The sequence below is a fragment of the Leucopleurus acutus genome (genome assembly GCF_964270905.1).
Source record: "Leucopleurus acutus genome assembly, chromosome: 10".
Lineage (NCBI taxonomy): Eukaryota > Metazoa > Chordata > Mammalia > Artiodactyla > Delphinidae > Leucopleurus > Leucopleurus acutus.
In genome coordinates, this window is record NC_139153.1 from 39,645,422 (window position 1) to 39,673,303 (window position 27,882).

Consider the following 27,882-nt stretch of genomic DNA (forward strand, 5'->3'; position numbering starts at 1 on the left):
GCGCGCGCGGCGGTCACCAGCGGGAGTTCCTGGGGATCCCGCGCCCGCGCTGCACTCAAGATCTCCGCTTCTTGAACCCCGGCCCACACTGAAGTTCCTCTTCCCGAGCTGCTTTATCGTTAGTAGGAGATGCACACTCCCCAGGGCAGAAGCCGCCCCCCCAAATGTAGATGCAGACAAGAGCAGCACAGTTACAGGAAACCCCACTGGTAGTTCCTCCGTTCCCCGGTTGAGACGGCACTTCCCTCTTCCCGGAACAGTATGGTCTGCATTTTCTCGCTCCCAGGAGTAGGGTGGCAACAAGGAGGAGGCAGTGCCAAAAGATGATTCAATATTGCGGCGGGTTGGGGCGCCGCGGAATCCGATGACTGCGCACATTGTGGTGGCGTCGGACCCAAGGCATTCGGCACTGACACTCGCCAGTGTAGGCGGCCAAGAAACGCCTTGGAGGTCTGCTCTGCCGTCGGTCTGAACCTCCCGGGAAGGGCTGCAGGAGTCAGGTCTTAGGAAGCAACTGCCTGATGTGCGGGGTCGCATAGACGGGGGACCCAGTCTGGAGTGGTCAGACAGGGCTTCCTGGAGGAGCCCTGGCACCCTAACAGTAACCTGCAGGAATGCTGCAGGTGCTCAGGTTCACAGGAACACTCCTTGCCTCAGCGCTGGCACATATGAAGAGGGAGAAAGGGACTTTTCCATAATTGAGACACCAACGCCTCGGAGGAAAGTTAAACCCAGATTATCCCCAAATATGGATGTGGGAGGACATACCAGTGGCCAAGTGCCCAAACCTGGTCTTTTTCGTTCTCTGCTCACCCCCACCCCCACCCCCGAGGTGGACATGCAGACAAGAGGAACATCATTGAGGCAGGTCCCACCGGTGGTTTGTCTTTACACTGTTAAGACGCCCTCCCCCTCCAACTTCCTCCCAGACAAGTAGAGTGTGCATTTTCTGGTCTCCTCAGTAGGGCAGCCCCATCTTCTTCTCTTGGAGATTCTACACACAATGGCAGATTTCATCAGTGCCCAAGTATTGGGTTGGCCAAAAAGTTCAGGTTTTTCCATAACATGTTGCTGAACTTTTTGGCCAACCCAATACATGGGTTCATCCAGTCACCTTTAGGGACTATCTTGTCAATCTCCTTAGGAAACTAGAGAAGCACTGTCCAATAAAAGGAGAAGTTCTGGATGTTTTCAAGGGGGGGGGGGACAGGGCAGGTGGCAATGGGAACCTTTGGGGCTCAGCCAAAGCTGGGATGCTGACCAAACACCTCCAGTGGTCCAGCATCCTGCTTCAGATGGAGTAGGAACTGAGCTCTGTAGGCAACTGGCAAGTCTGGACTCTCCCAACATGGAGGCAAAGACAGAGGCAGCGAGGACCTGGCCCTTCTTCCTGAAATGAATTCCAGATGTCATGGTTTTCTGGTATCCATGAATGAATGTTGAGACCATTTCCTTTTTAGCTTTTAAAAACCTATAATTAAATCACCACAAAATGCTCATGTTCCTTAAACTATTTTCCTGAACTCCATTCTCCTAAGTTCCTATTACCAGTATCCAATTGAGTTACGCTTACTGCTATGCACAGCTAACATCACCAGAGGGGCAAGCAGCTTGGGTGGGAAGTGGGGGGCGCCTCACCCCCTTTCTGCTCTGCCTGCTATTGGCTATGGGAATTTCACAACCACAGCATAAACTATAATTTCTTGACCTTTTAAAAGCTATGGCCTTTTTGATATCTAAACCTCTTACCACCCAGGCTGGCTCACCTCACGGGGGTGGCAGTCCCATCTGTCATGATACATAGTCGAATCTGGGTCTTGTGCTGAGCTGTGTTTTAATCTCTATTACAAAAGTTGGATTTACTTTCCAATTTCTATCAGTGAATGTTTTTTGTTTTGCCATTTACTAGAATGATGACCTTGGGCAAATTACTCATTTTGGACGGTGACAGCACCTACCTCACAGGGCTGCTGTGACGACTAAGTGGATATGTGCTCAGTGACCATTAGTGTGATTATCTTGTGGGGACAGGAACTGGTCTAACAAATTCCATGGCTATGTCCTCCGTGCCCAAAATAGAGCTCACTATATAGGCAATGCTCAGATTGTTGCAGGAAGCCCTGAAGAGTATGTGGAAAATCCCTCCTCCAGATTTTGCTAGAATGTGCTATCTTCTCTTGTTCTAAGATCACCAAGGGTATGGTGCCAAGGCCATTGGTATCCTGCCCACTGATCCGCAGGAGCAGCTCTTCAGCCCCTGGCCTTGCTGCCTCAGTGAAAACATTCACTAGTGACCAGTTCTGTCTGTGTCCTCCATGTTCTGGAGGCTCCTAGAGGGTAGAGACCATGTATCTTTTGCACACTATTGTATGCCCAGGTGCTGAGCATGGGGCTTGGCACATCTGAAGTCCAAAGAGGAGCAGCTGTGGACTTGACTAGCAGTGTCTGGGACCTCCCCGGCTTTGGCTGCCCTGTGCATGCTGTGCTGCCCACAGCACTGGAGCCTTCACCCCTATCAGTGAAGTTGCCACCACTCCTGACACCACAAATGCAGACCCCCTTGTTCAGAATCCAAGCTCTGTTTACTGTCCTCAGCCTTTGGGATTAAACTTCAAACATTTACAGTTCCTGTCGAGAGTCCTCTCTTCCTAAGCCCAGAGCTCCTGTGAAGCCACAAGTCCCGCTTCCATACTCCACGGCCCTTTGCTCCCACATCTGTTTTGGAGGGACCCAAGGATCTTCTGAATAAGCAGCTCAGGGACTCAGCAGGGCTGTAGGGCATTAGAATCAGTACATTACCACATCCTGGGATCTGTGTTTGGTGGGGAATGGTTTGGCCTGCACCCAAGGAGGGAAAGGAAAGCCAAAAGTACCAGGATATTCCACTTCCCTCCACAGGTGACCTCTCCCCAGAAAGGGAAGAAAGGCAGAGCAGTCAGGCCAGTGGGGCCTTCAGAGCCCTCTGGAAGAGGGGACTGGCCAACAGGAAGGCCCCTATTTGGTGCTCAGTGGCCTGAACCCCCGGGGGCATTGGCTCAGAAGGCTACTTGGATCCTTTGAAGAATGACTCTGCACACACTTTTATAATCAGAAACTTGCAGTTTATTTTGAATAAACCACTCAAGGTTGAGCAGATGACATCATCTCAACTTTTTCTTTGAAGAAAACAAAGATACATGGTAAATTCATGAAAACACTGTGCCTTCCTTTGCAGGGCAGAAAAATTCTGCCTGACCTTTTCTATCTTCCTGATGTTAACAAGAGACAGCCACTTGAGGCACGAAAGAAAGCTCTCTGCAGATCAAGGGCTGCAGGCTGCAGTCTGGGCACAGAACCTCCTGCAGCTCCAGTGGTTGGGGCCACAGCTGGATGCAAATGCACTATGTGGTAGCTGTGCAGTCCAAAAAATGCCCAGGGTGCCGAGGGTGTGACTTAAGGTGCAGAGCTGCAACTCAGCTCCTGCCGCTGCCATGGCGGTGACACAGAAAGGACTCAATGCAGAGGTAAAAGCTCCAGACACCAGGATCTTCCATGGGCCAATGCAACAGTCACACCCCACCCCTAGGTCCCGCAGCAGGCACTCTTCTCCTTCAGTTAGCTCAGCACTGTCCAACTCTGGGTTCATCTGCTATACTCCTAACTTGTCCTACCGCTCCACCCCGTGGTCCTTTCCTTGCAGGAGATGACAGGAAGAGGCAAAATCTGATTGGGGAGAAAGGGAGCCTGCAGCCGACTATGTACCCCATGACTCCAAGAGTTACAGCTGTCCTCTGCCTTCAAGAGTGATTCAGTTTACAGCTTACATGGTACCTGGGAAATTACCAACTGAGGTGAAAATGTTTGAATATCAAAGAATTTCCAACATAATATTTATTCACAGATCTCCTAAGCAACTCTTCCAGGAGGTCAAGGAGGCCCTATCGAGTATGGACAACTCTGCCGGCCTCAGAGTGGAGGCACTGAAAAAAGCCATAGAAACCCCAGGAATCACAGATGTAACTTCTGAAAGGCCCACAGGACCAGGTTCAGGACAGGTAGGACACCATGCAAACCACTTGTTCCTCTGCACTGTGAAAAAGCTGGCCTTTTTCCCTGGCCCGCCCCTTGTGGTACAGGAGCTGGGACCACAAATCAAGAATCGTTCTGGCCTCAGACTCCCAGACCCTAGAGGTGCTGTCCTCCAATAGCTGAAACCAGGCAAGGGGGAGCACAACCAACCCCTAGAGTGGGTAATGGAGACATACACTCCAGGTTAACATGAAAACAATTTGTGCAAACAAGGTCCCTGAGCCAGGCAGACCAGAGTCCATCATTGGGAGGACCATGCTGAACTCTGACCCTAACGTTCACCAGAGGAAAGTGTAGCAGGACAGTGTCAGGTATGGCTGTGTGTGAACCTGGTCAGAGTCACACCACGGGAACACTGGCACAAAAGAAGGAACCAAGGTAAAACAAATTTATTTGGGGGAACAATCCCCTTTAAAAGTGGATCTCTATCTTTAGAAAACAAAAGAAAACTGTGCTGAACTCACATCCCCTGGTCTGGAGGGCCACAAGCCCACCTACGTGTTCTGCTGTGGGCTCTGGCCTGAGTAGCCAGACCCAGGTAAAGCTCACTTTCAAGAATTAAGATGAGTCCACAGACACACAGTGCCATCAGACAGGATGACACCCCATGGCAAGACTCCGTTCTGTATTGTCTCCTCACTGCCAACGTAAGGCAGTGCACCTGACCACAAAAGGGTCTACAAGGACCAGACAGGAGGCACGATGTGATTCCCTGCGCTCCATGCCTATAACTCAGGCCAACTTAATTTCCCACCATCTGCCACCCATGCTCTTCCCTTGGGACTCTAGCTGTGGCCAAACACATATGAATCTGGCAAGCAAAGACCACCGGGGCCCTCTTGCAGTAGAGATTCTGAGGCAAGGTGAGCGGGCAGCATATGTTACATTCTAAGTAAAATAGCTAGAGGTTAAAACACTCCAATGCCAATTTATTTTTAAAAAGGGTTCTGTGTAATTCTATGGTTTGTTTGCCCCCTCTTTTTTGTATAATTGTACAACCTTTGCAAATTATAAGTTGTAATGATCTAATCCTATTAATAATCATTCAAAAAAAAACTTTCCCTCCCTCCCAACAACCATCCAGGGGGAATTAAAGGTCCTGAGAAGAGGCCAATTCAACATGGCCTCTACCCTGGGAAAAACAAAAAGCAAAAGATGAGGGAAAAAAAAAAAACCAGAAATCGACTAAGAGGTGTGTGGCCAGTGTCTCTCAGGAGTGGGGCCCTGGCTGTTGCCTGGGGTTGTGAAAGGCAGAGCCTGCAGCATGCAGTACAGCAGCCGGGAGACCTCGCAGCCACATCTTCCTCACTCTGGCACGTCCATGTCCCAACCTAGGTGTCATGGAAATCCTTCAGCAGGGTTCTCCTCCGCTGCTCTGCTATGTGCATCTGGTTCTCTAAGTCCTGCACCAAGGAAGCAAGATAGGTGCTTGCATGGCCCAGTCCCATGAGCAGGGAGCAGCTAAAGCCACCCCACCCCTGCCCCCCCTGCCACGGACTCCAAGAAGTCAAAAGCACTGACCTTCCCACCCTCAGCAGCAGCCTCCAGTCTACATGCCAACTACCATGTTACCTATTACCACACCAGCCCTCCCTTGCCTGCCAGAGGATCCAAGAGGACAGCACTTACCCCTCTGTCATAGCTGTCTGCACGCTCCACCTTCCATGACAGGTTTTCGATCTCAGCCTCCAGCTGAGCCTGCTGGTATTCAAACTGTATGGGTAGAGCAGGAGGGTCAAAAGGAGAAGGGGCTGTAGCCGGGGCAGGGCCTGCAGATGGGAGGGGCAGATGCAGCACCTCAGGCTCGCATGAGCTATAGACAACCGTGTCTCCGATACTGTCCTCAGAGAGCAGTGCTACTTCCTGTACCCAGAGCCAGAATCCAATCCAAAGGCTACCTATGGGGCTTCCCTGGTGGCACAGTGGTTGAGAGTCCGCCTGCCGATGCAGAGGACACAGGTTTGTGACCCGGTCTGGGAAGATTCCACATGCTGTGGAGCGGCTGGGCCCGTGAGCCGTGGCCGCTGAGCCTGCGTGTCCGGAGCCTGTGCTCCGCAGCGGGAGAGACCACAACAGTGAGAGGCCCGCGGACCGCGGGGAAAAAAAAAAAAAAAAAAAAAAAGGCTACCTATGGAGTAAAGCCATGTGGCAAGGCCACACTCACCCTCCACCCCCGAAGAAAAGGGAAGAACTTAAGCCACTGAAGAGAATGCTCCCAACATACAGCAAAATGGATGCTACAAGAACAAGTCAAAGTGGATATTCACAGACACTGTATTCACTGAACACTGCATTTTTTCAGCTCTTCTGAAAATCAAGAGTCTTAAAAATTTTCAAACCATTTGACTTAGTAATTATATACCCACTGCACAAATCAGTTGCACAAAGAGGTTTCCCAATGTCTTATTTATGATAGTGAAAAACAGAAACAATAAATGCCCCAAATGTTGGTACAACCATATACTGGAACATTTATGCAACTATTACAAAATGGCATTTTCCAGCCGGGTAAATAACAACAGCTGCAAAAACAATTAGTTGTAACAAAAAAATGTTATATATATAACCTTGATTATAGAAATAATATTAATTTTAAAAGGCTGGAAAACACTAACAGCAGTCATTTCTTTCTGGTGGGATGATAAATGATGTAAATGTTTTTCTAAGTTTTTCAACATTTAAACAATAAGTGTGAATTACTTTATAATTGGGGGGAAACAACCCAACATCTAAGATGAAAATTAAACCAAGATGCAAACAAAGTCCACTATATTTAGGAACATGCAAGCTGCATATCCTCCCAAAGCATGGGCACTGGCTCCCAAGTGGCAACAGACATTTTCAGCCAGTCACCCCAAAAATATAGTTGTTCACTGGCTTCTATATCTGCCTTCCTATTACACAAAATACCAGCACCTGAGATCTACTTTGGAAATGCCTAGGGGAGAAATAAAATTTTACAATTGCCAGTTTTGATTTTGCCCTCCCAATAACCAGGCATCTGGTCCTTGCTCTCCTGCAAAGTGCAGGTAGAGAAGGGCAGCTCTGAAGCTAAGAGAGCAGAGAAGAAGAATCGCTTTGCCTTACCAGCTTCTTCCTGGGTCCAGACTCCATGTAGTATGCATATGGGTACGTGTACTGCAGGGTGTATCGACACTGCAACAGAGAAGAGAAGGGACCTGTATCTATGACCCTAACTACATGGATCTCAGGTGGCTTTTACAATTCTACCCCACCATGCAAATTAGCCTGGCTCAACGGGTATGGGCCTGAAAGAAATGAGGCCAAGGCAAATAAAAGATGAATTGGGGGACAACATGGCAAAAACTGAAACAAAAATAGTCACAGAACACCCACAGTTCCTTTTCCACACTGTGATTTATTACCAGCAGCTGCCTCAACGGCTCTTCCCTCTTGAGTCGGACATCAGAGTCCACACATCTATCTCAATACTTGTCCAAAGACAATCTCTTATTTTCCTTTGAGTGATGCATGGATGGGACAAAAGAAGAAAAGGGCTCTAGTTTTCCCTGCAGTTCTTTCCCTGCAAGCCGAGGCACTGGAATACTCTTCTTAAAATCCCCTGGACATCCACAGAGGGCTGGGTCCTCAGTGAGCACAGCCCAGCAAAATGTGGACCCATAAGCAGGAGCATGCAGGACTGCACAGGGTGCTGAGCCCCCTGCCCCCTACAGTGCCTCCCACCCTCAGAGGTCTGGGCCTGACAGGGCTGGAAGAGTGAGGGGGTACAAACCTTGGCCAAAAGCTTGGCAGCATTCTGTAGGTACTGCCAGTCGATCCACGTCCCCAGATTATTCATGACCCTCTCCTGAATCTTCTCGTGAATCCGCTGGTATGTCTGTGCCTCCAGCTGCAAGCTCTTGTTGTGGTTCTCCCACTACAGGGTTCAGAGGAGGGAGAAAGCTGCAGGAGTCCCAGGAAGGTGGAGATCCAAAAGGAGTTCAGAATGGCCACAGCCTCATCTAGCTGATGGGGACTGTGTGTCCTTGGGATTGCAAGAGGGGGGCTTCCTCAGTCCACACTACCAACCCTGTCCAGAGCAGCTGTCTGCCTGCCAGATCACTCTACCCCCCTGCGGCAATAGGACTCGAGCCCTGAGGATGAAGCAAAGCTAGGTAACTACAGGTCTCTTGTGCTTAGAAACCAAATGTCCCATGCTCTGTGGGCTTCTGAAGGGTCTTCCTGGGATGAACTGCCCTCTGAATCTGACTATTAAGATGGCACTGGATTAGGGGGAGGGGCAAGATAGGGGTAGGGGATTAAGAGATACAAACTACTATGTGTAAAATAAGCTACAAGGATATACTGTACAGCACAGGGAATATAACCAACATTTTATAATAACTATAAATGGAGTATAACCCTTAAAAATTATGAATCACTATGTTGTACACCTGAAAATTATATAATACTGTCAGTCAGTTATACCTCAATTAAAAACAAACAACAAACATGGCACTGGATGGAAAAGACTGTCTGATGATCCTTCATTATCCTTCAACTCATCATTCAAACAAGGTCAGCAGGTCCTTCCTTGTTAGCTGTGGCCGCCCTGTGGAGCCTGAAAGCCATATCTATGGAGGCACCACACAGGCCACTGCAGGAGTTCCACTTCCTGACTTCTGTGTGAGCATGCTGGCTGTGGCTACCAGTCACTGGGAATTTCACCCAGCAGGCCAAATGGAAGAAGCCCACCCTCCAGGCTTCTGGATGCCTACCCTCTCAAAGTAGAACAAGTACTTCTTGAGGGCCTCCCTGGCCTGGGCTTGCTGGCTCTGATTGACAATGTCAGGGTTCTCCTTGTACCGACTGCACTCATAGTACTCGCTGCCGTGGGTCTTCCAATCTCCTAGACACATCCAGCAGAAGTCTACACAGAATAGAGAAAGAAGTATTTACACACACGAGACAAGCCCACATTCCTCCAAAGTCATAGGCAAAGCAGGAAAACAGACAGATCCTGCTCTGGGTGGGGGGTGGGGGGGTCACCTATCCAGAACTCTCCAAGGGTGCCTCTTTACAGAGGGAATGTATACCACTCATCCCTGTCACATTCCACTGTCCCTGTAAGCCTGTCCTTGCTGATGTGAACAACAGCCTACGGATAGTCTCAGTTTCATGAACACATATGCTTTGTGCCGTTTAATCCAACACAAGCAGATGCTGACTGTACAAGGCCACTGGTCTGCTGTGCCAATGCCTCTGTGACAAGCAGAAACTTGTCCAACTGAAGCCCACCTGGTCATTCAGAAAACACATGTGCCCTCCTGACTATGTCCCACTCTCAACACCTGTCCTAGGTGTTGTACATGAAACTGGAAAGAAAGACTTTTCCCCCTTTTCTTCTGTCTTAAACAGCACATTTTTATGGGAATTCCCTGGCGGTCCACTGGTTAGGACTCGGTGCTTTCACTGCCGTGGCCCAGGTTCAATCCCAGGTGGGGGATCTAAGATCCCACAAGCCACACAGTGAGGCCAAAAAAAAGAAAAAGCACATTTTCATAAAACCCACCCAATAGTGCATACCCAGAATTATGACTCTGTTTCCATACTGAGGAAGCAAAGAGGGAAAAATAAAGATCCCCTATGGATGCTATACATCTGAACAATTATTGTGGCTTAATGGAGAGGGGCCAACCACAGTTCTATGTTCTGTCTCTGCCAGAGACCCCGACAGTGGTAAACCCTGTTTCCCAGGAATCACTCCATAAGTTGGCTCAATGACTTCCCAGAAGGGACTTCTGTAAAATCTGGAGAAGCTAAAGCTAAAGCCAAATCAAGAGACCCAGAGGTCGTTCACTTCTCTTCTCCTAGGAGGCTTCATTGAACAGTGGCAATATTGCTTTCTCCTCAGTCAGCTAGGTTGTGTTTGCTACTGTTTTAAATACTACTACATTGCTTAGGGTTGCCTGTACAGGTAGTAAAACTATACAGCAATGTGAGGGATGGAAGTTAACTCTGGGCAGTAAGGGATGGGGAGACTATGACTGAGGAGGGACACACAGAGGACTTCCTCAGTACTAAGAATGTGGTGGGTACTCGCGTGTTCACTTTGTCATTTCTCTTTAAACTGTACGTATGTCTTGTGCACTGTTCTAAGTGGATCATGTATGTCCCTCTCATTCAAACATGCAGAAAAGCTAGGGTGCGATATCACTGAGGAAATATGCCACTACCCTCGGCCTATCTTCACTCTACACTTCAGGGTCACCACTCCAGTCTAAAACCTTGCCTCGTCTACTCTGATTACAGTGTGCTCCTGGGAGAACACAGGAATAGCATAAGTCAGGCTCTTACAAAGAGAAACTCTCATGGCCTCCTGGTTGGCATCTAAGCAGCTGTGTAAGAAACCTATCTAGACATATTTTCTACCCAAAGGAATTTTACTTCTTTACTTGATCTGGCAGGAAAGGAAAGCAAAACCAACAGGTTCTATGTAACCTACAATTGATAGACGACGGAGGCCTGAAAGGCCAAAACCCCCTCTGAAAACTTTATAAAACCTCAGAGGAGACTTCCCTGGTGGCACAGTGGTTAAGAATCCGCCTGCCAACGCAGGGGAACACGGGTTCGAGCCCTGGTCCAGGAAGTTCCCACATGCCACGGAGCCACTAAGTCCGTGCACCACAACTACTGAGCCTGAGCTCTAGAGCCCGCGAGCCACAACTACTGAGGCCTGTACGCCTAGAGGCCGTGCTCCACAACAGGAGAAGCCACTGTAATGAGAAGCCCATGCACCGCAACAAAGAGTAGCCCCCACTTGCCACAACTAGAGAAAGCACACGCACAGCAACAAAGACCCAACGCAGCCAAAAATAAATAAGTAAATAAATTTATATATATATATATAAAAAAACCTCAATGGAAAACTATTATTTTACTGCCTCCAGTAAAACCATGTACAGCCTGCTTAAAAGGTATCTGTAAGGCAGCCCAGATAAGCCCCATGCTACTTACCTGCCTTGGCAAAAATAAAAAGAACACACTAAAACCTTCTTCTTGGATGACTGAGGATTCACGAGGGTCTAATAGTCACCCCAAACTTGACTTCTGACTACATGCGTCAGCGAGACGGCAGTGGGATTATAAAAGGGACCGAAAAATAATAAATCAATAAATGCTTTAATCTGGTTATCATGACTATAAGTGACTGAGGCTGCCCTCTGTTTTATCACTTCACCACAAAAGCACTCACTAAATAAGCAGTGGAGACCCGTGCACAAGAAACAGAGACTGTGCCACTGGGCCTTGTACATCAAGCCTGGGACTCACCGTGTTTACACTTGGAGCATTGCTGTCAGAGGGAAACAGAAGAGAACATGTTAAGAGCACGCTGACCAAAGGTTCCATGTCACATAAGCAAAACGTACAGGCATCTGCTCACCATGTGATTGCAGCCTCCATTCTTCTCAATGCAGATGTTGCACTTGGGACACTGAGGAGACAGAAGGGTGCCATTAGGCTCACGCACCATCAGGCCGGTTCTAAGACAAATTACACAAAGCTCCCGGCACCCGTGCCCAGTAGCTCATCGTGCGAGCACTTCTGGGGAGGAGCATCTCACTTAAATGTGGCGGGTCGCTGAGGCTGGAACAGCAATTCAAGGAAATGAGGTCAGCATGTTTGGCTCTGAAACACTCCAAGCACCATCTGTCCCTGCCACGAGGCCGCTCAGATTAAGCACAAGCTGAGTCAGTAGAGAGCTTGCCTGCTTGGGAGGAACGCCAAAGCAGCGTAAAAGCTGCCACACTGGACTAAGTCCTCATCAGCTTGCCTGAACTTCTGCTTCCAGGAGAGGCCAAGGAAATAACCTCTAAAGCTCGCTCTCATTTGAGAGATGCCAGCAACCCCAGGCAGCAATGCAGAGATCAGTCTGATGCTGTGCTCTTCCATCGCCACGAAAAGGACTATGCTTAATGATGTCATGGTCACAGCTGTGCTTGTGGGTGCATCAACTCAGCGTGTGACTGGCACAGGGTACATCCTTGAGCGCTGAGTCGTGCAGAACTCAAGGGGCTACAGGCCATGCTTTCCCATGGGAAGTTTCCAGAATGAGAATTGGGCAGGCTTGGGCTTGCATTAGAGTTCTGCTATTTATTATGTGTGGCTATCAACTACCTCCCTCCTAGGGCTGTTAAAGCTTGGGAAACATTCAATAAAACCTAGTCTTCTTCTAATTAGTTTTCCTAAGGGTCAAACTTCTCCAAGCATTTCAGCAATTTATTAAAATAAATGCACTCGGTGCATACCATGATAAATTGCTACAAACTCTGCCAGGTCTGGGCAGCCTCCATCAAGAGCCCTGAGGCCCTGATCAAGAGCCTCCATCAAGAGCCCTGTTCTGCTCTCAGATGGTACATCTCCTGGGCAAGGCCCTGGGTAGCACTAAGGAGGGCAGATCCATGACAGGTAAGATACAGTCCTTACGTCTTTAGTGTGAGCACTAATGTAGTTGGCTGTTTCAGAGTCGTCTGCACACTTCGTGAGCCATTTCCGAATTGTGGCGCAGTCTGTGGGGGCGTGATACATCTGACGACACTTGAAACTTAAAACCAGAAAAGATAATTGTTAGGTCAGATCCTGTGTTCTTCATTTTCCTTCTGTCCAAGCCAACAGATCCTGAATTAGAGCTTTTCAAAGAGGTAACGTCACCTATCAAGGCATCTGAGACCTTTTCTCACCCAGGATTATACTGAAGTACTGTGTGAATTTCTCTCAATAAACCCAAATGAAATGTTTGTTTCAAATATCTTATGTGGTGTCAATCCTTCCTGACAGGGTATCAAATTCAGAATTCAGCTTCCCAAAGGGCATGGAGATGCATTCTAAGATACCTCAACTCAGGCCCAAGGCAGGAATGAGATCCAGTTCTGGGAGCCTTGGCTTATCTCCAAGTCAGATGTGCACACAGGATGCACAATGCCAGCACTTGTGCAATCTGTAGGGGGCATGATACATCTGACAATGCTTGAAACTTAAAATCAGAAAAGAAAAACACTCCAACATTCATCAGGCCAGGCTCCCATGTTTTTAATTTCCCTTTTGTCCAAGCCAACACAACGTTATGGATAAAGGCTCTCAGGCAGGTAGCCTAACACATGTCCCAGGGAAAAGAAGTTCATAATGCAGGACACAAAGGATGGAAAGCAACCACATTAGTGGTTCTTAACCTTTGGTGAATCACAGACTCCCTCAACAACATCTTGAAAGGCAGGCACATATGCACATATACCACATTTTCTACGTACTTCCTCTGAAGCCCCACCATGAATTTTCCAGGGAGGCATGAATTGGGGACAGGTCTGGACCTAAATTATGGCTCTGCCATTACCTTGCACCTCAATTTCCTCACCTATAACATAAGAGTAACAACAGTACAATCATACACAGTTGTTGTGACAATGAAGGTAAAATGATCAGGACAGAGCATTTCCTCTGGTAAGCCTTCAGTATACTTTAGCTATTCCCATCATGTCTACTGAATAGAGTAAACCCCAGGTAAATATAAACACATTTATGGATTATAGTGTTATAAAATTAGCAGAAAGGCCAAGAGAAAGATTAAAACGTTGATGGTTGTTGCTTTCAAATACAGTAGTATGTGAATTATCTGTGCAGGTAGATACACACCCATACGGACATGCAGTCTCTGGCCCATGAGTCTCAGCAGCATAACCACAGCACATTCCCCAAGAATCTGTGCCCCGTTCTTGTCTCCAGACTGACTATTATCAAACATCTCATGGAACATGAGATGCTAGGTACAAACCCTGCCCACGTGGAACAGAGCTGCTCTTCTGGCTCAACGACCCTGCCTCTCCCAGCCCCACCCTCATAAGAGCAACGGCAGTGATGCTTTAGAGCAGGGGAAGGCACAAGCCCAGGGCTGCTCAGCACCCACACTCACTCTTACCAGAAGACCTCGTTGCACCGATTGCACTGTACTCGGCGAGCTCTGGGCTCCTGTACCCGGATAACCATGGGGCAGTCTGCACCAGGGCACAGCTGGAGCTGGTAGTGACTCTGTGAACACACCAAGGGGAGGAATAATGAGGACATCCCCTAGTTGGTGCCTCCAAATTAGACCTCCCTGAGTACTCAAACACCTTCTGTTCTTCCAGCTGATGACTTATATCAAGGGGCTACAGGAATTCAAGATGGATGTTGTGAAGACCAGACATTAGGCAGGTAGTGCAAATGACCTTTGTTTGTTTGCTTTTAATATTTATTTATTTGGCTGCGTCGGGTCTTAGTTGCGGCACATGGGATCTTCGCTGTGGCATGCGGGATCTTTCGTTGAGGTGTGTGGGCTCTTCGTTGCAGCATGTGGGCTTCTCTCTAGTTGTGGCGCACAGGCTCCAGAGCACACAGGCTTAGTTGCCCCGCGGCATGTGGGATCTTAGTTCCCCAACCAGGGATCAAACCCGAATCCCCTGCATTGGAAGGCAGATTCTTGACCACTGGACCACCAGGGAGATCCCTGAAAATGACCTTTGAATGCTTAGCTTAAACTAGGTAGCAACTCACTAGAATGCTCTAAGATTACATGACAAAATGGAATACAGAAGTGTGTCTCTGAAATGAAAGGGCATACGGACCAGGGCTGGAAAGGAACACAGACCACTCAGCTGTGCATAAGACTCTGAGGGACTCAATGACCCTCAGGCATCTACCAAAGGCAGAAAACAGCACAAGGAACAAGGCATTGCTTTTCCTGTGGCATGTGCATGACACAACCCAGACCGTCAATCAATCCAATAAGCCTGGGCATGAAAGACAAAGATGAAAATTATGCTGCATAGAACAAACAAGCCTGAACAGGTAGCGCAATAGAGGGGAAGGACTCCAAAACTGACCATGCTGAAAACCTGAACAAGTTTTCCAATTGCCCAAAAAGCAACACCTCTTCTTTGTGCTGAACCACACAGTGAACTGAACAGAACAGCAACTCCTGAGATATGCCTGACTTGTGTTTATCCCGACACACAACAGCTTGTTTAAGCAACTCTGTATAAGGTGGGGATGCCTGACCATTCTACAAGAGAAAACCAAGGCTCAGAGAGGTAAAATAATGGGTCAAGGGATACATAACAAGGAAGCAAAAGACCTGGGATTCACTAGCACTCTAGTAGTTTTCAAACTGTTTTAAAGCCGTGGAGCTCTTTCTTCAAACGAAAGCATCTACTGGCAGTCTAGTCTATAAAGTAACTGGTGAGCATCTGATGAAAAGCAGGCCTGGGAAGACAGAGGGCACAACAGGGGCTGGGCATACCTCCACATAGTCCCTGAAGAGGTAGCGTCTGTATTTGTCTCTCAATTCTTCATTGGGCAGCAATGGAAACACAAAGTCCTCTGGTGTTCGAAGCGGGCAGTCCTGAGCCATGCAAGAGACACCTGTTGAACAAAGATAACCTGATGGACAACTGTATCGCAGAAGACACAGCGATAATATATTTGCTGAGTTCAACCAACAAATTCAGATTCTATGTAAGGAACCCCTAAAGCAACAGAATTTATTCAAAGAAGAGAGAAATTAATATATTTGCACAGTGATGCAACTAAAATATTATTCCAAATTAAATAGGATAGGGAATTCCCTGATGGTCCAGTGGTCAGGACTCGGCATTCTCACTGCCAGAGACCTGGGTTCAATCCCTGGTTGGGGAACTAAGATCCTGTAAACCGCACAGAGCCACCAAAAAAACCCCAACAAAAACAAAACAAATTAAATCATATATATCACAAACAGCACCAATAAAAAACAAAACTGTTTAAAAAATCCTATAGGGTGGGCTTCCCTGGTGGCGCAGTGGTTGAGAGTCTGCCTGCCAATGCAGGGGACACGGGTTCGTGCCCCGGTCCAGGAAGATCCCACATGCCGCAGAGTGGCTGGGCCCGTGAGCCATGGCCGCTGAGCCTGTGCATCCGGAGCCTGTGCTCCGCAACGGGAGAGGCCACAACAGTGAGAGGCCCACGTACCGCAAAAAAAAAAAAAAAAAAAAAAAAAAAAAAATCCTATAGGGTTATTAACTAACAATTTAGTTCTGTGATGTTTAATATTACATGCATGTGATTACCGTCAATACAATGAGATTTTGCAGACACAATTAAAGTAATGCTGATTTAGTTTCAAATATCAAGTCATAGTTAAATATTCCTTTAACTGATCATCAAGTTTGATTTGTGCTTATATTTCCTAAATAACAGCTAACTCTCTAGGTGTTTCTGAGTTATGGCTGCCACTCTGAGAATCAAGATAGATACGGTAGGCAGCTTAAAGGACAGTTCTCCCAAAAGGCAAGAGAAGGTAGCCTTGCATTCACACCAACGTTTACATATATGCCCAAACATTAGCCTTAACTCTCTCATTTTGCTCAGGTCTAAACGTTGCCATTGTTCAGACAGATGTGTTTGGAAACCAATGGTTCTGACAATAAAAACTTCAATTAGGCTCACAAGAAAACACTCAGTTGACCTGAGAACCTGAAAGGGCAGAGCTAAAGCTAAATACTTCATGCCAGCCTTTTATAAATCCTATGGCAGACTCACCCACACCCACGCCATCCTTGACAAGTACTGAGCAGTGTTGCTCCCAGCAGCTGCGGCAAAACTGGTGCTGACAGGCCAGAGACAGTAGGTTTTCCTTCCGCACAAACTGCATACACACTGCGCAGTGGTGAGGGGGATGGGTTGTGGGGACCTGGGGAGAGGCAGAGTGATATGAGCCATGGGAGGCAATTCTGACCCCGCAACAAGTGTCAGAACGCAACTGCAATGTGTGCACTCTGCGAGTTCCAGTTTTGAGCAGAAAGCATATTATCAGGAAGGCTTTCTGAAGGAGGTGGTAACTGAACTAGGCTTGATGAATCACTAGGATTTAGAGAGGCAGAGAGAAGACGGAAATGAGAACTAACAGTAGTTTATAACGTCAGGCTGAAAAGACCAGGATTTCAGAACTGTCAAGGTCCTCAGAGGTCATTCAATCCACCTTCTTTCGGAGACTATTGGGTTTCTTTTGAAAACTGCCCTCATTCAGCACAGCACAGAGTTGCTCCTCAACAAGTACTACAAACCCAGCCATATAGGTGCTTAGAGGCTGAGTGTGAGCCTCTAACAGCCCACAATGCAGTTTTACGTGTCAAAGACAGTGGTTTTCCCATATCAATATGTCCAAAACATAGAGTATTACAGTTTTTACCAAGTTACAACTCATCCTTAACATACCAAAGAGATGTCACATACAATTAATTTAGAGAGATGAGGAAGGCTTCTACAAGGGAAGAAACTCTTCTAGTTTGTGGGCAAATAACTGTAAAGCTTAAACTCCAGAATCCATACCATGCGACACAAACTGGCAAAGACAATCTGGGGACCCCAGCCAAAAACACTAACCAATGAAAAAGTCCACTACATGTTTAACATTAGGTTCTTGTTAGTTTACTGGGAATACAAAAAATAACTTGAGGAAAAGGACCGTATTCTCATGTTTGTCCAGTATTCTCCTAGAAATTTTCTCCTAAGAGACTGCAGAAGTTATGTGGTGATCTGAGCCCCAATTCTCCCTCCTGAGAGTGCTTTTAACATGGCCCTCATTCATTTGACAAATGCTGACTGAACTCTCAGATACAGAGGAAATTGCTATACATTGATTCCTAAACTTAAAAAGCACTTACAGTCTAGTAGGGAAGCTGAAAAGATATGAGTGAATTACTACAACATACACATAAAGGTTTAAAGATATAATTAGAGGAGTTTGGAGGGGAGTAGTCCCAGGAGATATGTTTTGTGAGAGATGGCTTGGATGTGGGTCTCTAAAGATGAGTTCCATTTCCACAAGCAGAGATGGGGACAGAATCTGGACATTCCAGACCAGGGAAGGCACAAGCAGAGTCAAAGAGGCATGTGGTGAGTGGGAACACCAAGAACACAGCAGGAATAGAGTACAGGCTGTATGTAAGTGCAAGGAAAAAGGTGAGGCTGGAGAGGGCAGGCAATGATTCACTCCTCATCTATGAGGAAAATTTCCAAACTATAATGGAAATGGAAGATTTAGGCCTATGCTGGAACAAATATCATGGGCATATTGCACTACAAACAAGGCAAGATGGTTCTCAATAACAATGTGAGCCACAGAAAGAGCCACGGGCAACAGGAGAAGCCTTATTCAAGGAGGAGACACTCACATGTTTCGACGGATTGGGCTGAACTCGAGCCTCAACGAGCAGTTGAGCACAATTAGACTTGTATCTACAAAACAAAACGCAGAAGTAAAGGGAATCAGAACCTGAAGACAAATAGTTTTACTTCTGAACAAAAACAGGATAGATCAACATGTGTTGCAGTCACACTGAAGTGTCTTTGTCTTTTAACTACCTTCTCGCAAAACCAAGCTGGCTTTTTACCTTACTACAAATACTTTCTGCTTTTTCAATTTTTTTAGCTCTCAATTGGTATAAGAATAACAACTCTGTCCTAAAGGCACTCAACTATAAGAAAAATACTTATGAAGGACCATATCTGCTTTAAGTCCCTTTCTAGAATTACAAGCAAATATCTCTATGTCTTCAGAATAGGAAAGGATATCTTCAAGACACAGAAAAAGCAAAGCATAAAGGAAAACTCTGTATGCTACATTTAAGAACTTCAATTCAGGGAACTCCCTGGTAGTCTAGTGGTCAGGATTCTGGGCTTTCACTGCTGTAGCCCAGGTTCAATCCCTGGTCAGGAAACTGAGATCCCGCAAGCCAAAAGAACTTCAGTTCATCAGAAGACAAGATAAAGTGAAAAGCCAAGCTATAAACTGAAAGATAATTCAATACATATACAACTGGTAAAGAACTGATATTCAGAATAAACAAAACAAAAACTCCTAAACGTCCATTTGAAATGAAAAACAACAATTAGAAAAATGGGCAAAAGACATAACAGGCATTTCACAGAAGAGGAAGCACAAATCACATAGGAAAAAATGATCAACCTCCTTAATAACCTGGACATTGAAATTAAAGACAACCAGATGCCATTTACACCCACCAGACTGTAAAACTTTAATTCTGACACTCATACACCACTAGTGGGTATATAACATGGTACAATCACTTTGGACAACATTTTGGCATTATCTAGTAAAGCTGAAGTAACACATACTCTACAGACCAGCAATTCACTTTCTGTACTTAACCCTAGAAAAATTATGTGACACTATAAGTCATGTACAACAGTTTTCAGAGTTGCATTATTTTTAACAGCAAAAAACTAAAAACTCACAAATAGTTTTTGACAGGAGGATGGATAAGATGTCATAATGTTCAACCTTGTTAATTTAAAAAGTTGAAGAATACATATGATATGATTCCATGCCTGTAAAGTTCTAAAAACATACAAAACTAAAAGATATATAATTTAAGAATAAATAAGAAAATGATCAATAACGAATTCAAGGTACTGGTCGCCCTGGAAAAGGAAGGGATTGTAGCCAGGCAGGGATTGCCATCAGAGAGGTCTCTGAGTAAAGGTCAGAGGGTTTCTTTGTTTGCTTTGTCTTTAAAACCTATATACATCACAAATATGGCATGTGAGTGCACACTCACACATTTTTGGGGAAAAAAATTTCATAATAAAAATTTAATTCCTTTCTGGAATGAGGTATGGCATAAATACATTTAAAAATAAAAACAGTTATCATGTGGCAATAAAAGTGCCACACAAAGTCCAGGTAATCACATTACCAAGACACCAGGAATCTGAGCAGGGAAGAACTACATCTCATATACATGATTTCCTTACTCTGCCTAGTCAGAATGCCTACTTTAATTTTTATTCCTAGTTCTCACACTACTATTCTTAGTATCTTTATAGCTATCCAAATTGTCTCCATCCCCAAGTTAGGCTAGAGAGTTTGGACAGTGCTAGATACCCATTACCGGAACCTATGTGGTTCCAGAGTTTTGGATAGCAGTGCAGACAGGGAAGGTCATCTGGAAGTCTACCTAACTGTATTCAGCTCTTCAGTATAGACAGTGAGAGTGCAGTTAGTGAACCAGGAATGCATTTGCTCTTTCCTGATCAGGCTGGGCTGCTCTGGCTAGTTTGGCCTTCTTAGCCTAGAGAAGGAAAGGCATAATGATCTTCCTCTGCCGATCAACAGAATCACACCATACAGAGAAGGAAGACTCACTGTGGTGTGAAAGAGCAGGGGTAGTGACCAGTGTACTGCTCAGCAGGAGCAGTTTTGTTCTCCAGGAGTTAGCTGGCAGTCCAGAGGCATTTTTGATTTACGGACTTCTAGTAGGTAGACCCCGGAGATTCTTCCAAACCTCCTACAATTCACAGAACAGTCCCTTCACAACAAAGAGTTATCTAGCCCACCCTGAGCTAGACAGAAGCACATGCCTCTTAGAGGAACCCCCTTAGAGGATGCGTAAGGAGGAGGAACCCCTCCTCCTGACAACTTCCAGGACACCTGAGACTCCAAGTTGTGTGCCTCAAGGGCTCTGGTTCTGGAAGTGCGGGGTAAACTAGCTGACCTTTTCTCTGAAGGTAATATGCACTATGTCATGATGTATTCCTCACTTGATGTGTCTGAAAGAAATAACTGGAGATACTGTCAAGTGTTATCTAGAAGGGCACTGATTAAAAATTAACAATGGCATAAAAAATTTGACCTAACTTCACTGTACAACAACAGGGGTTTGGAAAAGTATGGAACATCTATATAATAAAATACTGTGCCAGCATTAAAACTGGGGTAGAAAGAATATGCTGAAAACATGGGAAAATGTTCACCATATACTGAGGAAAAAAAGGCTATACACTATGATCCAGTGTTTTAAAAATATAATCTGCACACTGTAAGGACATTCTCCAAAACATAAACAATAATCATCACTGGGCGGGTAGGCAGAGAGAGGAGCTATGGGCAATGCCATCTCTTCTTCCTCCCCCAAACACCTTACCTGTCCATTATCTCTGCGACTTGCCAGTGGAAATTAACTAATATAAGTTTAGCAACTGAATGAGATACCTAGAAAGAAAAAAAAAGAAATCAAATTATAATGTAGTTTCTTTCAGAGTGCTCTGCATTTTGAGAAATGCATACATTCATCTCTATTGCAGGCCCAGGCTTGACTTTCAAATTCTTCCTCTTGGTTCTGTTTCATCTTTTAAGTTCAGACTCTTATAGTCTTAGTGATTTCTTGGATCTCTTGATTTTTCGATCTTTGTTTTCATTAACGACCCTTCAAAGAAATTAGTTTGATTTGAAACTTATGCGAAACCATCCTATTTACAGTAAATAACAACCCAGCATCCAATTTAAGAAAAAGAGCTGTTAGGTTCCCTAATGTGATTTGTTTCCTCAAGCTGCTGTAGGAGGCTATACATGGTAAGTGCACCTCTACTTAGGCCTGTTACTTGCAGAAAACCTCAGGCTTGGACTTCTTGTATAAACCCAGAAAAACAAAACAAACAAAAAACACCCCTGTTTAAAATCTCTGAATTCCCGGCAACTAATGAGCCCTAATTGCAAGGAGAATTTAGAAGTCCGTGGGCAGCCTTTCTGGCCCCTACATTCTCCTTTAAAGCACAATGGTTATGGCTATCAAAGAGCCTCAGAAGGTGCACTGAACTAGCAATTCTACCTCTGTAAATTTTTTCTGAGGAAATGATACAGGATATGCAGTCCCTGAAAAGGATGTTGCATAGCTAAGTTTACTGACACAGAAAGTAGTTCATATATTAATTTTAATGTTAATAGGAAAGTAAGCTAGTTACAAAACAGAACCCTGAACATCAAGACTTGGGTGGGGGCCTAATCTTTTTCTTTTTGGCCGTGAGGCTTGTGAGATCTTAGTTCCCTGACCAGGAATTGAACCCAGGCCTCCAGCAGTGAAACACAGAATCTTAGCCACTGGACCACCAGGGGGCCTTATCTTCTAGTCCAGCTCGGGGCGTCAGAAGATTAGGATGTGTTTGGAGGCCTAGATAAGGCTACCCAGAGAGAGCACTGCAAAACACGAGGGTGCTACTGAATCAAGGAAAAACAAGGAGCACACTTCAACCTAGGGAGCCAAGAGAACACACAGAACCTTGGTACTCTGCTCACTGGACTGAGTTTTCATACAGGAGCACCTAGAGCCCGTGTCTGCAACAAGAGAAGCCACTCCAACGAGAAGCCTGCGCACCACAATGAAGAGTAGCCCCCGCTAGCCGCAACTAGAGAAAGCCTGCACGCAGAAACAAAGACACAACACAGCCATAAATAAAAATAAATAAACTAACTAACTAACTAACTAAATATATATATAAAAACACTTAACAACTGGGGGAAGTCTTCCACTCTTCTTATATGTCCAATTGTGGAGAACAAAAATCTTCCAGCAGAACCAAGACGAACTCTTGCTGGACTGTTTTGACAAGCAACTAACAACTGGTTAGTAGTTAGGATTACATATTATCAAGAACGACTTAAAGCTTTCTTTTATGGATTTATTTATTTATTTTTGGCTGCACCATGCAGCTTGCGAGATCTCGGTTCCCCGACCAGGGACTGAACCCAGGCCATGGCGGTGAAAGCCCCAAATCCTAACCACTAGGCAACCAGGGAACTCTCCCAAAAAGGACTCACAATGAGAAGGTCAAACCTTTTCCAAAAGGAAAATGGGTCCAAGGTGATAACCACTGACCGCCAAAAAAACTAATGACTTAGGAAGGAACACATATGACCATGTCACGTTCAAAACAAATTTGCGGTTCTATCAGATCAATATGTAATAAGAAGAATAAAAGTCTTATTTATTTATGAGTCTAATCCAGGAAAAGACTAGAAACTAAGAACTAGGAAGTTCTTGCCCCAAAATTTGGAACCCCAAGGTAATTACAGATTAATCTGAGCTTCTCCCCACAGAGATAGAGTCCACCATTCTCTCCATCACAGGGGTCAAAGAGGGCCCTTCTCAATAATAATAGGTCACTATTTCCAGCATGCCTGGGACTATTACCCCTGTCTAAACTGCAAACCCTTAGCTGGTGGAATGTGTCCACTTTGGATACTCACAAGACCATGAGGCAAGAATAGTTAGGATGAATTTAAACAAAGACTCTCAAGAGCAGAAATAAGATGTTTTCGTATCCCCCCACCTCCTCCCCAAAATGTTAGAGCTATTCTCAAGAATCATGCTTGAAAATATATATAATACTTCGAAAGTTCAGTGGGTATAACTGCCAATATGAATTCAATTTTGGTTCACAGTTTGTCAAAATGTTTATTTTAATTGCTGAATTTCAATCTATTTGGAATTGCCGACAGTGGATATACTTTATACACATGTACCAGGCAATATAAACTCCCTTGTCGCCAAATTCAACAAACATAATGGTCTCTGTGATGAGTCTCGCAGAACCTGTTCAGGTACACTAAATGTGCTCTTCCTCCTGAATGCCCATCTTGTCACTGGAGACATCACACTCCTACACCTGCATCAGCATTTTCCTCTATGTCTCGCTCTTCCTTACCATTCCACCCTCTTCCATCACCACCATTCCACTGCACAATCTCTAGTCCTGCCTCTCCTAAACACTTCCATCAGAAGGGCTTCACTATCACCTGGACAAAGGAAAGGTATCTTATATACTGACATGCCAGTGTCTATTATCTGCCCGCCACCCCCACCCCCCGCCACCCATAGCCCCCAGGATGAGTTTCCTAAAGCCTCCATGTAACAATTACAATAACAGACTATTCTTAGAGCTTTCACGTCTTACCAGGATCAGTCCCAACCTGTTTAAAACCCGTCACAGCTCTCCAGTACTGACAAGATGAACCTTAAGCGTTAGTCAAGAGTCATTAGGACCCACTGCAGAACCACTGCCCTGAGGAGTCCAGCAATAGACCAAATGATTCCAGCAACCCCAAGAGGCTCCCTGACTGTTCTCTGCCAAACATGCCCTTCTTCTTCTTATACAGCAAATATTTGGAAATTAAAGAACATACCTCTATAAAACCTGTGTGTCAAGGAAGAAATCACAAGAAAAATTAGAAAATGTTTTGAACGAATGATAATGAAAATACCACATAATAAAAGTTGTGAGATGCAGCTAATATAATGCCAAGAGGGAAATTTACAAATGTAAGTATTTATACTATAAAAGGTCCAAAAATCAATGACATAAGGGCCTACCTTAAGAAGCTAGAAAAAGATGACAAAGTTAAAAGAAGAAAAAAGATAAAAACAGAAATAAAATCCAAAACAAATAGTGAAAATCAATAGAGTCCAAAAGTTGATTCTCTTTTTTTTTTTTTTTTTTGCGGTACGCGGGCCTCTCACTGCTGTGGCCTCTCCCATTGCGGAGCACAGGCTCCGGACGTGCAGGCTCAGCAGCCATGGCTCCAGGCCCAGGCGCTCCACGGCATGTGGGATCCTCCTGGACCGGGGTACGAACCCGTGTCCCCTGCATCGGCAGGCGGACTCTCAACCACTGCGCCACCAGGGAAGCCCCCAAAAGTTGATTCTTTAAAAAAATCAATAAAGTTGATAAAAACTTTAGCTAGAACAATTAAGAAAAAAAGAGAATACAAATTGCCAATAACAAGGGTGATAAGAGGGACTATCCCTACAAATCTTACAGGTATTAAAAGAAAAATAAGAAAATATGAATAATCAAATGCTAATAAATTTGATATCTTAGATGAGATTGACAAGTTCCTTGAAAAACACTTACCAAAACTGACACAAAATAAAAACTGAATAGCTCTATATCTATTAAAGACATTGAATTCATGATAAAAAATTTTCTCACAAAATGCCAGACCCAGAAGTTTTTACTGGTGAATTCTATCAAAACTAATATTAAGTAAACACTTCAGAAACTAGAGCAGGAAGGAATACTTCTTCCAAATTCACTTTATGAGACTAACATAACCCTGATATAAAAACCTAACAAAAATATAAAAAGAAAATTACAAATAAGCCTTATGAACAAAAACACAAAAATCAATCCAAATATTTTAGCAAATTAAATCCAGCAATATAGAAAAGGCTGATTTAACATGTGAAAACTCCTAAGACAATTCACTGAATTAACAAAATAAAGGCAGAAAAAACCCAAATGACCATTTCAGTAGATGCAAGAAAACTCATTTGACAAAATTCAATAATCATTCAAGACAAAAATTCTTAGCAAATTAGGAAGAAAAATGGAACTGCCTGAATCTAATATAGGGCATCTATGGAAAACATTATACTCAATAATGAAATAGTGAATGCTAAGATCAGGAACATCGCAGGGATGACCACGCTCATCATTTCACTTAACATTATGAAAGCCCTACCCAGGGCAATAAGGAAAGGAAAAAAAAAAAAGGACACATACACAAAAGACATAAAAGATTAAAAAAAGAAGCAAATCTGTCTCTATTCCTAAATAAAATGACTACACAGAAAATCCTAAAAGAATCTACAAAACTAGTAGAACTCACAAATTTTGTAAGATAAAAAAATAGAATGCCAATATATAAAAACCAAAAGTATTTCTATATAGCAGCAAACAAATGAAAACTAAAATTTATTTATAAATATATTTTATTTAACCCAAAATATCTAAAATATTATTTCAACATTTTAATCCATAGAAACTAATGAACTATATTTTACATCTTTTTTCCATCTAAATTTTCAAAGTCCATTGTATTCAGAATTATAGTACATACCAATCCAAACTAGCCATATTTCCAGTGCCCAACGGCTACATGTGGTCACAGCTACCATACTGGACAACATAGCTATAGACTGAACACAGCAATCAAAATTAATCAAAATCAGGGACTTCCCTGGTGGCACAGTGGTTAAGAATCTGCCTGCCAATGCAGGAACACGGGTTTGAGCCCTGGTCCAGGAAGATCCCACATGCCGCAGAGCAACTAAGCCCGTGTGCCACAACTACTGAGCCTGTGCTCTAGAGCCCATGAGCCACAACTACTGAGCCCGCACACCACAACTACTGAAGCCCATACACTCTAGGGCCTGTGCTTCGCAACAAGAGAAGCCACCGCAATAAGAACCACGTGCACCGCAACGAAGAGTAGCCCCCCCTCACCACAACTAGAGAAGGCCCACATGCAGCAAAGAAGACCCAACCCAGCCAAAAATAAATAAATTTATTTTAAAAAATTAATCAAAATCAAAGCAGGGGTTTTAACCACTGGACAGCCAGGGAAGTCCCCAAAGCAATCTTGAAAGAGCAAAGTTGGAGGACTTACACCATCTGACTTCAAGACTTACTATAAAGCTACAGTAATCGAGACAGTGGGGTACTGGCTTAAGGACAGACATATAGATCAATGGAACAGGATAAAGTCCAGAAGTAAACTCATACATTTATGGTTAATTTCCACAATGTAATTCATTGGAGGATAGGATAGTCTTCAACAAACGATTCCGGAATAACTGAACATCATTATAGAAAACAAACAAACATAGAACTTAGCTGTTTAGCTCATGTCACACAAAAATTAACTCAAAATAGTTCACAGATTTAAATGAAACTGAAAACTATAAAACTTCTAGAAGAAAACACAGAAGAAAATCTTTGCAACCTTAGTTTTAGGCAAAGATTTCTTAGATATGATACTGAAAGCACAATCCTTAAAAGAAAAAATCTGATAAACTGGACTTCAACAAAATTAAACGTTTACTCTTCAAAGGATGTTATTAAGAAAATGGAAGAGACAGGCCACAAAATGGGAGAAAAAATAATTGCAAATCATGTACCTGATAAAGAACTTATTTCAGAACATATAAAGAACTCATACAACTCAATAATAAGACAAACACCCCAATTTTTCAAAAATGGGCAAAAGATTTGAACAGACCCTTCACAAAAAAAAATGAATAGCAGATACACACAGAAGAGATCCTCAATATTACTAGTCATTAGGGAAATGAAATGCAAATTAAAACTACAAGATACTGCTTCACACTCACTAGAATGATTATAATCCAGAAGACTGACGATACTAAGTGCTAGCAAGCATGTGGAGAACCTGCAACACTTATATAATGCTGGTGGGAATGTAAAATAGTAGAGTCACCTCAGAAAACATTTTGGCATTTTCTTAAAATGTTAAACATACATTTACCATATGACCTAGCAATCCCACTGCTAGATATCTATCCAAGAGAAATGAGAACATGTCCACATAAAACCCTGGATATAAACAATCACAGCATCATATTTCGTAATAGCCAAAAACTGGAATCAACCCAAATGTTCATCAACTGATGAATGAATGGATAAACAAAATGTGGTATTTATCTATGCAATGGAAAATCATCATTGGGCAATAAAAGGAAAGCATTACTGTGATACAACATGGATGAACTTTGAAAACATTACGCTAAGTGAAAGAAGCCAGACACAAAAGACTACATATTGTATGATTCAGTTTATATTAAATTTCTAGAAAAGGCAAAACTATGCAGACAGTAAGATGATCAGTAGTTTGGTGGGACTGGGAGTGGGGACCAACTACAAATGGATACAAGGGAACTTTCTGGGTGATGAAAATGTTCTATAACTTGGATTGTGGTGATGGTTGTATATTTGTTTACATTTACTAAAACTCTTCTAATGGTACACTTTAAAATGGATGAATTTAATGGAATGTCAGTAATACTTCAATAAAGCTGTTTAAAAATAAAACTGATAGATATATAATAAAGTAAATGCAGCAAAAAGTTAGCAACTATATAATCGAGATGGTATGTAAATGGATGTCCACTGTACAATTCTTTAAAC

At 44.2% G+C, this 27,882-nt stretch overlaps 1 protein-coding gene across 1 annotated transcript in view; it reads right to left on the reverse strand.

The window, feature by feature from the left end:
* Positions 1-3,121: 3,121 nt before the first annotated feature.
* The window catches only part of ARIH2 (ariadne RBR E3 ubiquitin protein ligase 2), a 46,580-nt gene continuing 21,819 nt past the window's right edge, over positions 3,122-27,882 (reverse strand). Inside the window, 13 exon segments of the mRNA XM_082847270.1 lie at positions 3,122-5,471; positions 5,698-5,781; positions 7,156-7,224; positions 7,823-7,966; positions 8,808-8,959; positions 11,362-11,383; positions 11,474-11,524; positions 12,517-12,634; positions 14,003-14,112; positions 15,362-15,483; positions 16,639-16,789; positions 18,273-18,336; positions 21,045-21,112. Of these exon segments, the coding sequence (XP_082703396.1) occupies positions 5,400-5,471; positions 5,698-5,781; positions 7,156-7,224; positions 7,823-7,966; positions 8,808-8,959; positions 11,362-11,383; positions 11,474-11,524; positions 12,517-12,634; positions 14,003-14,112; positions 15,362-15,483; positions 16,639-16,789; positions 18,273-18,336; positions 21,045-21,112 (1,227 nt within the window). The 3' untranslated portion in view covers positions 3,122-5,399.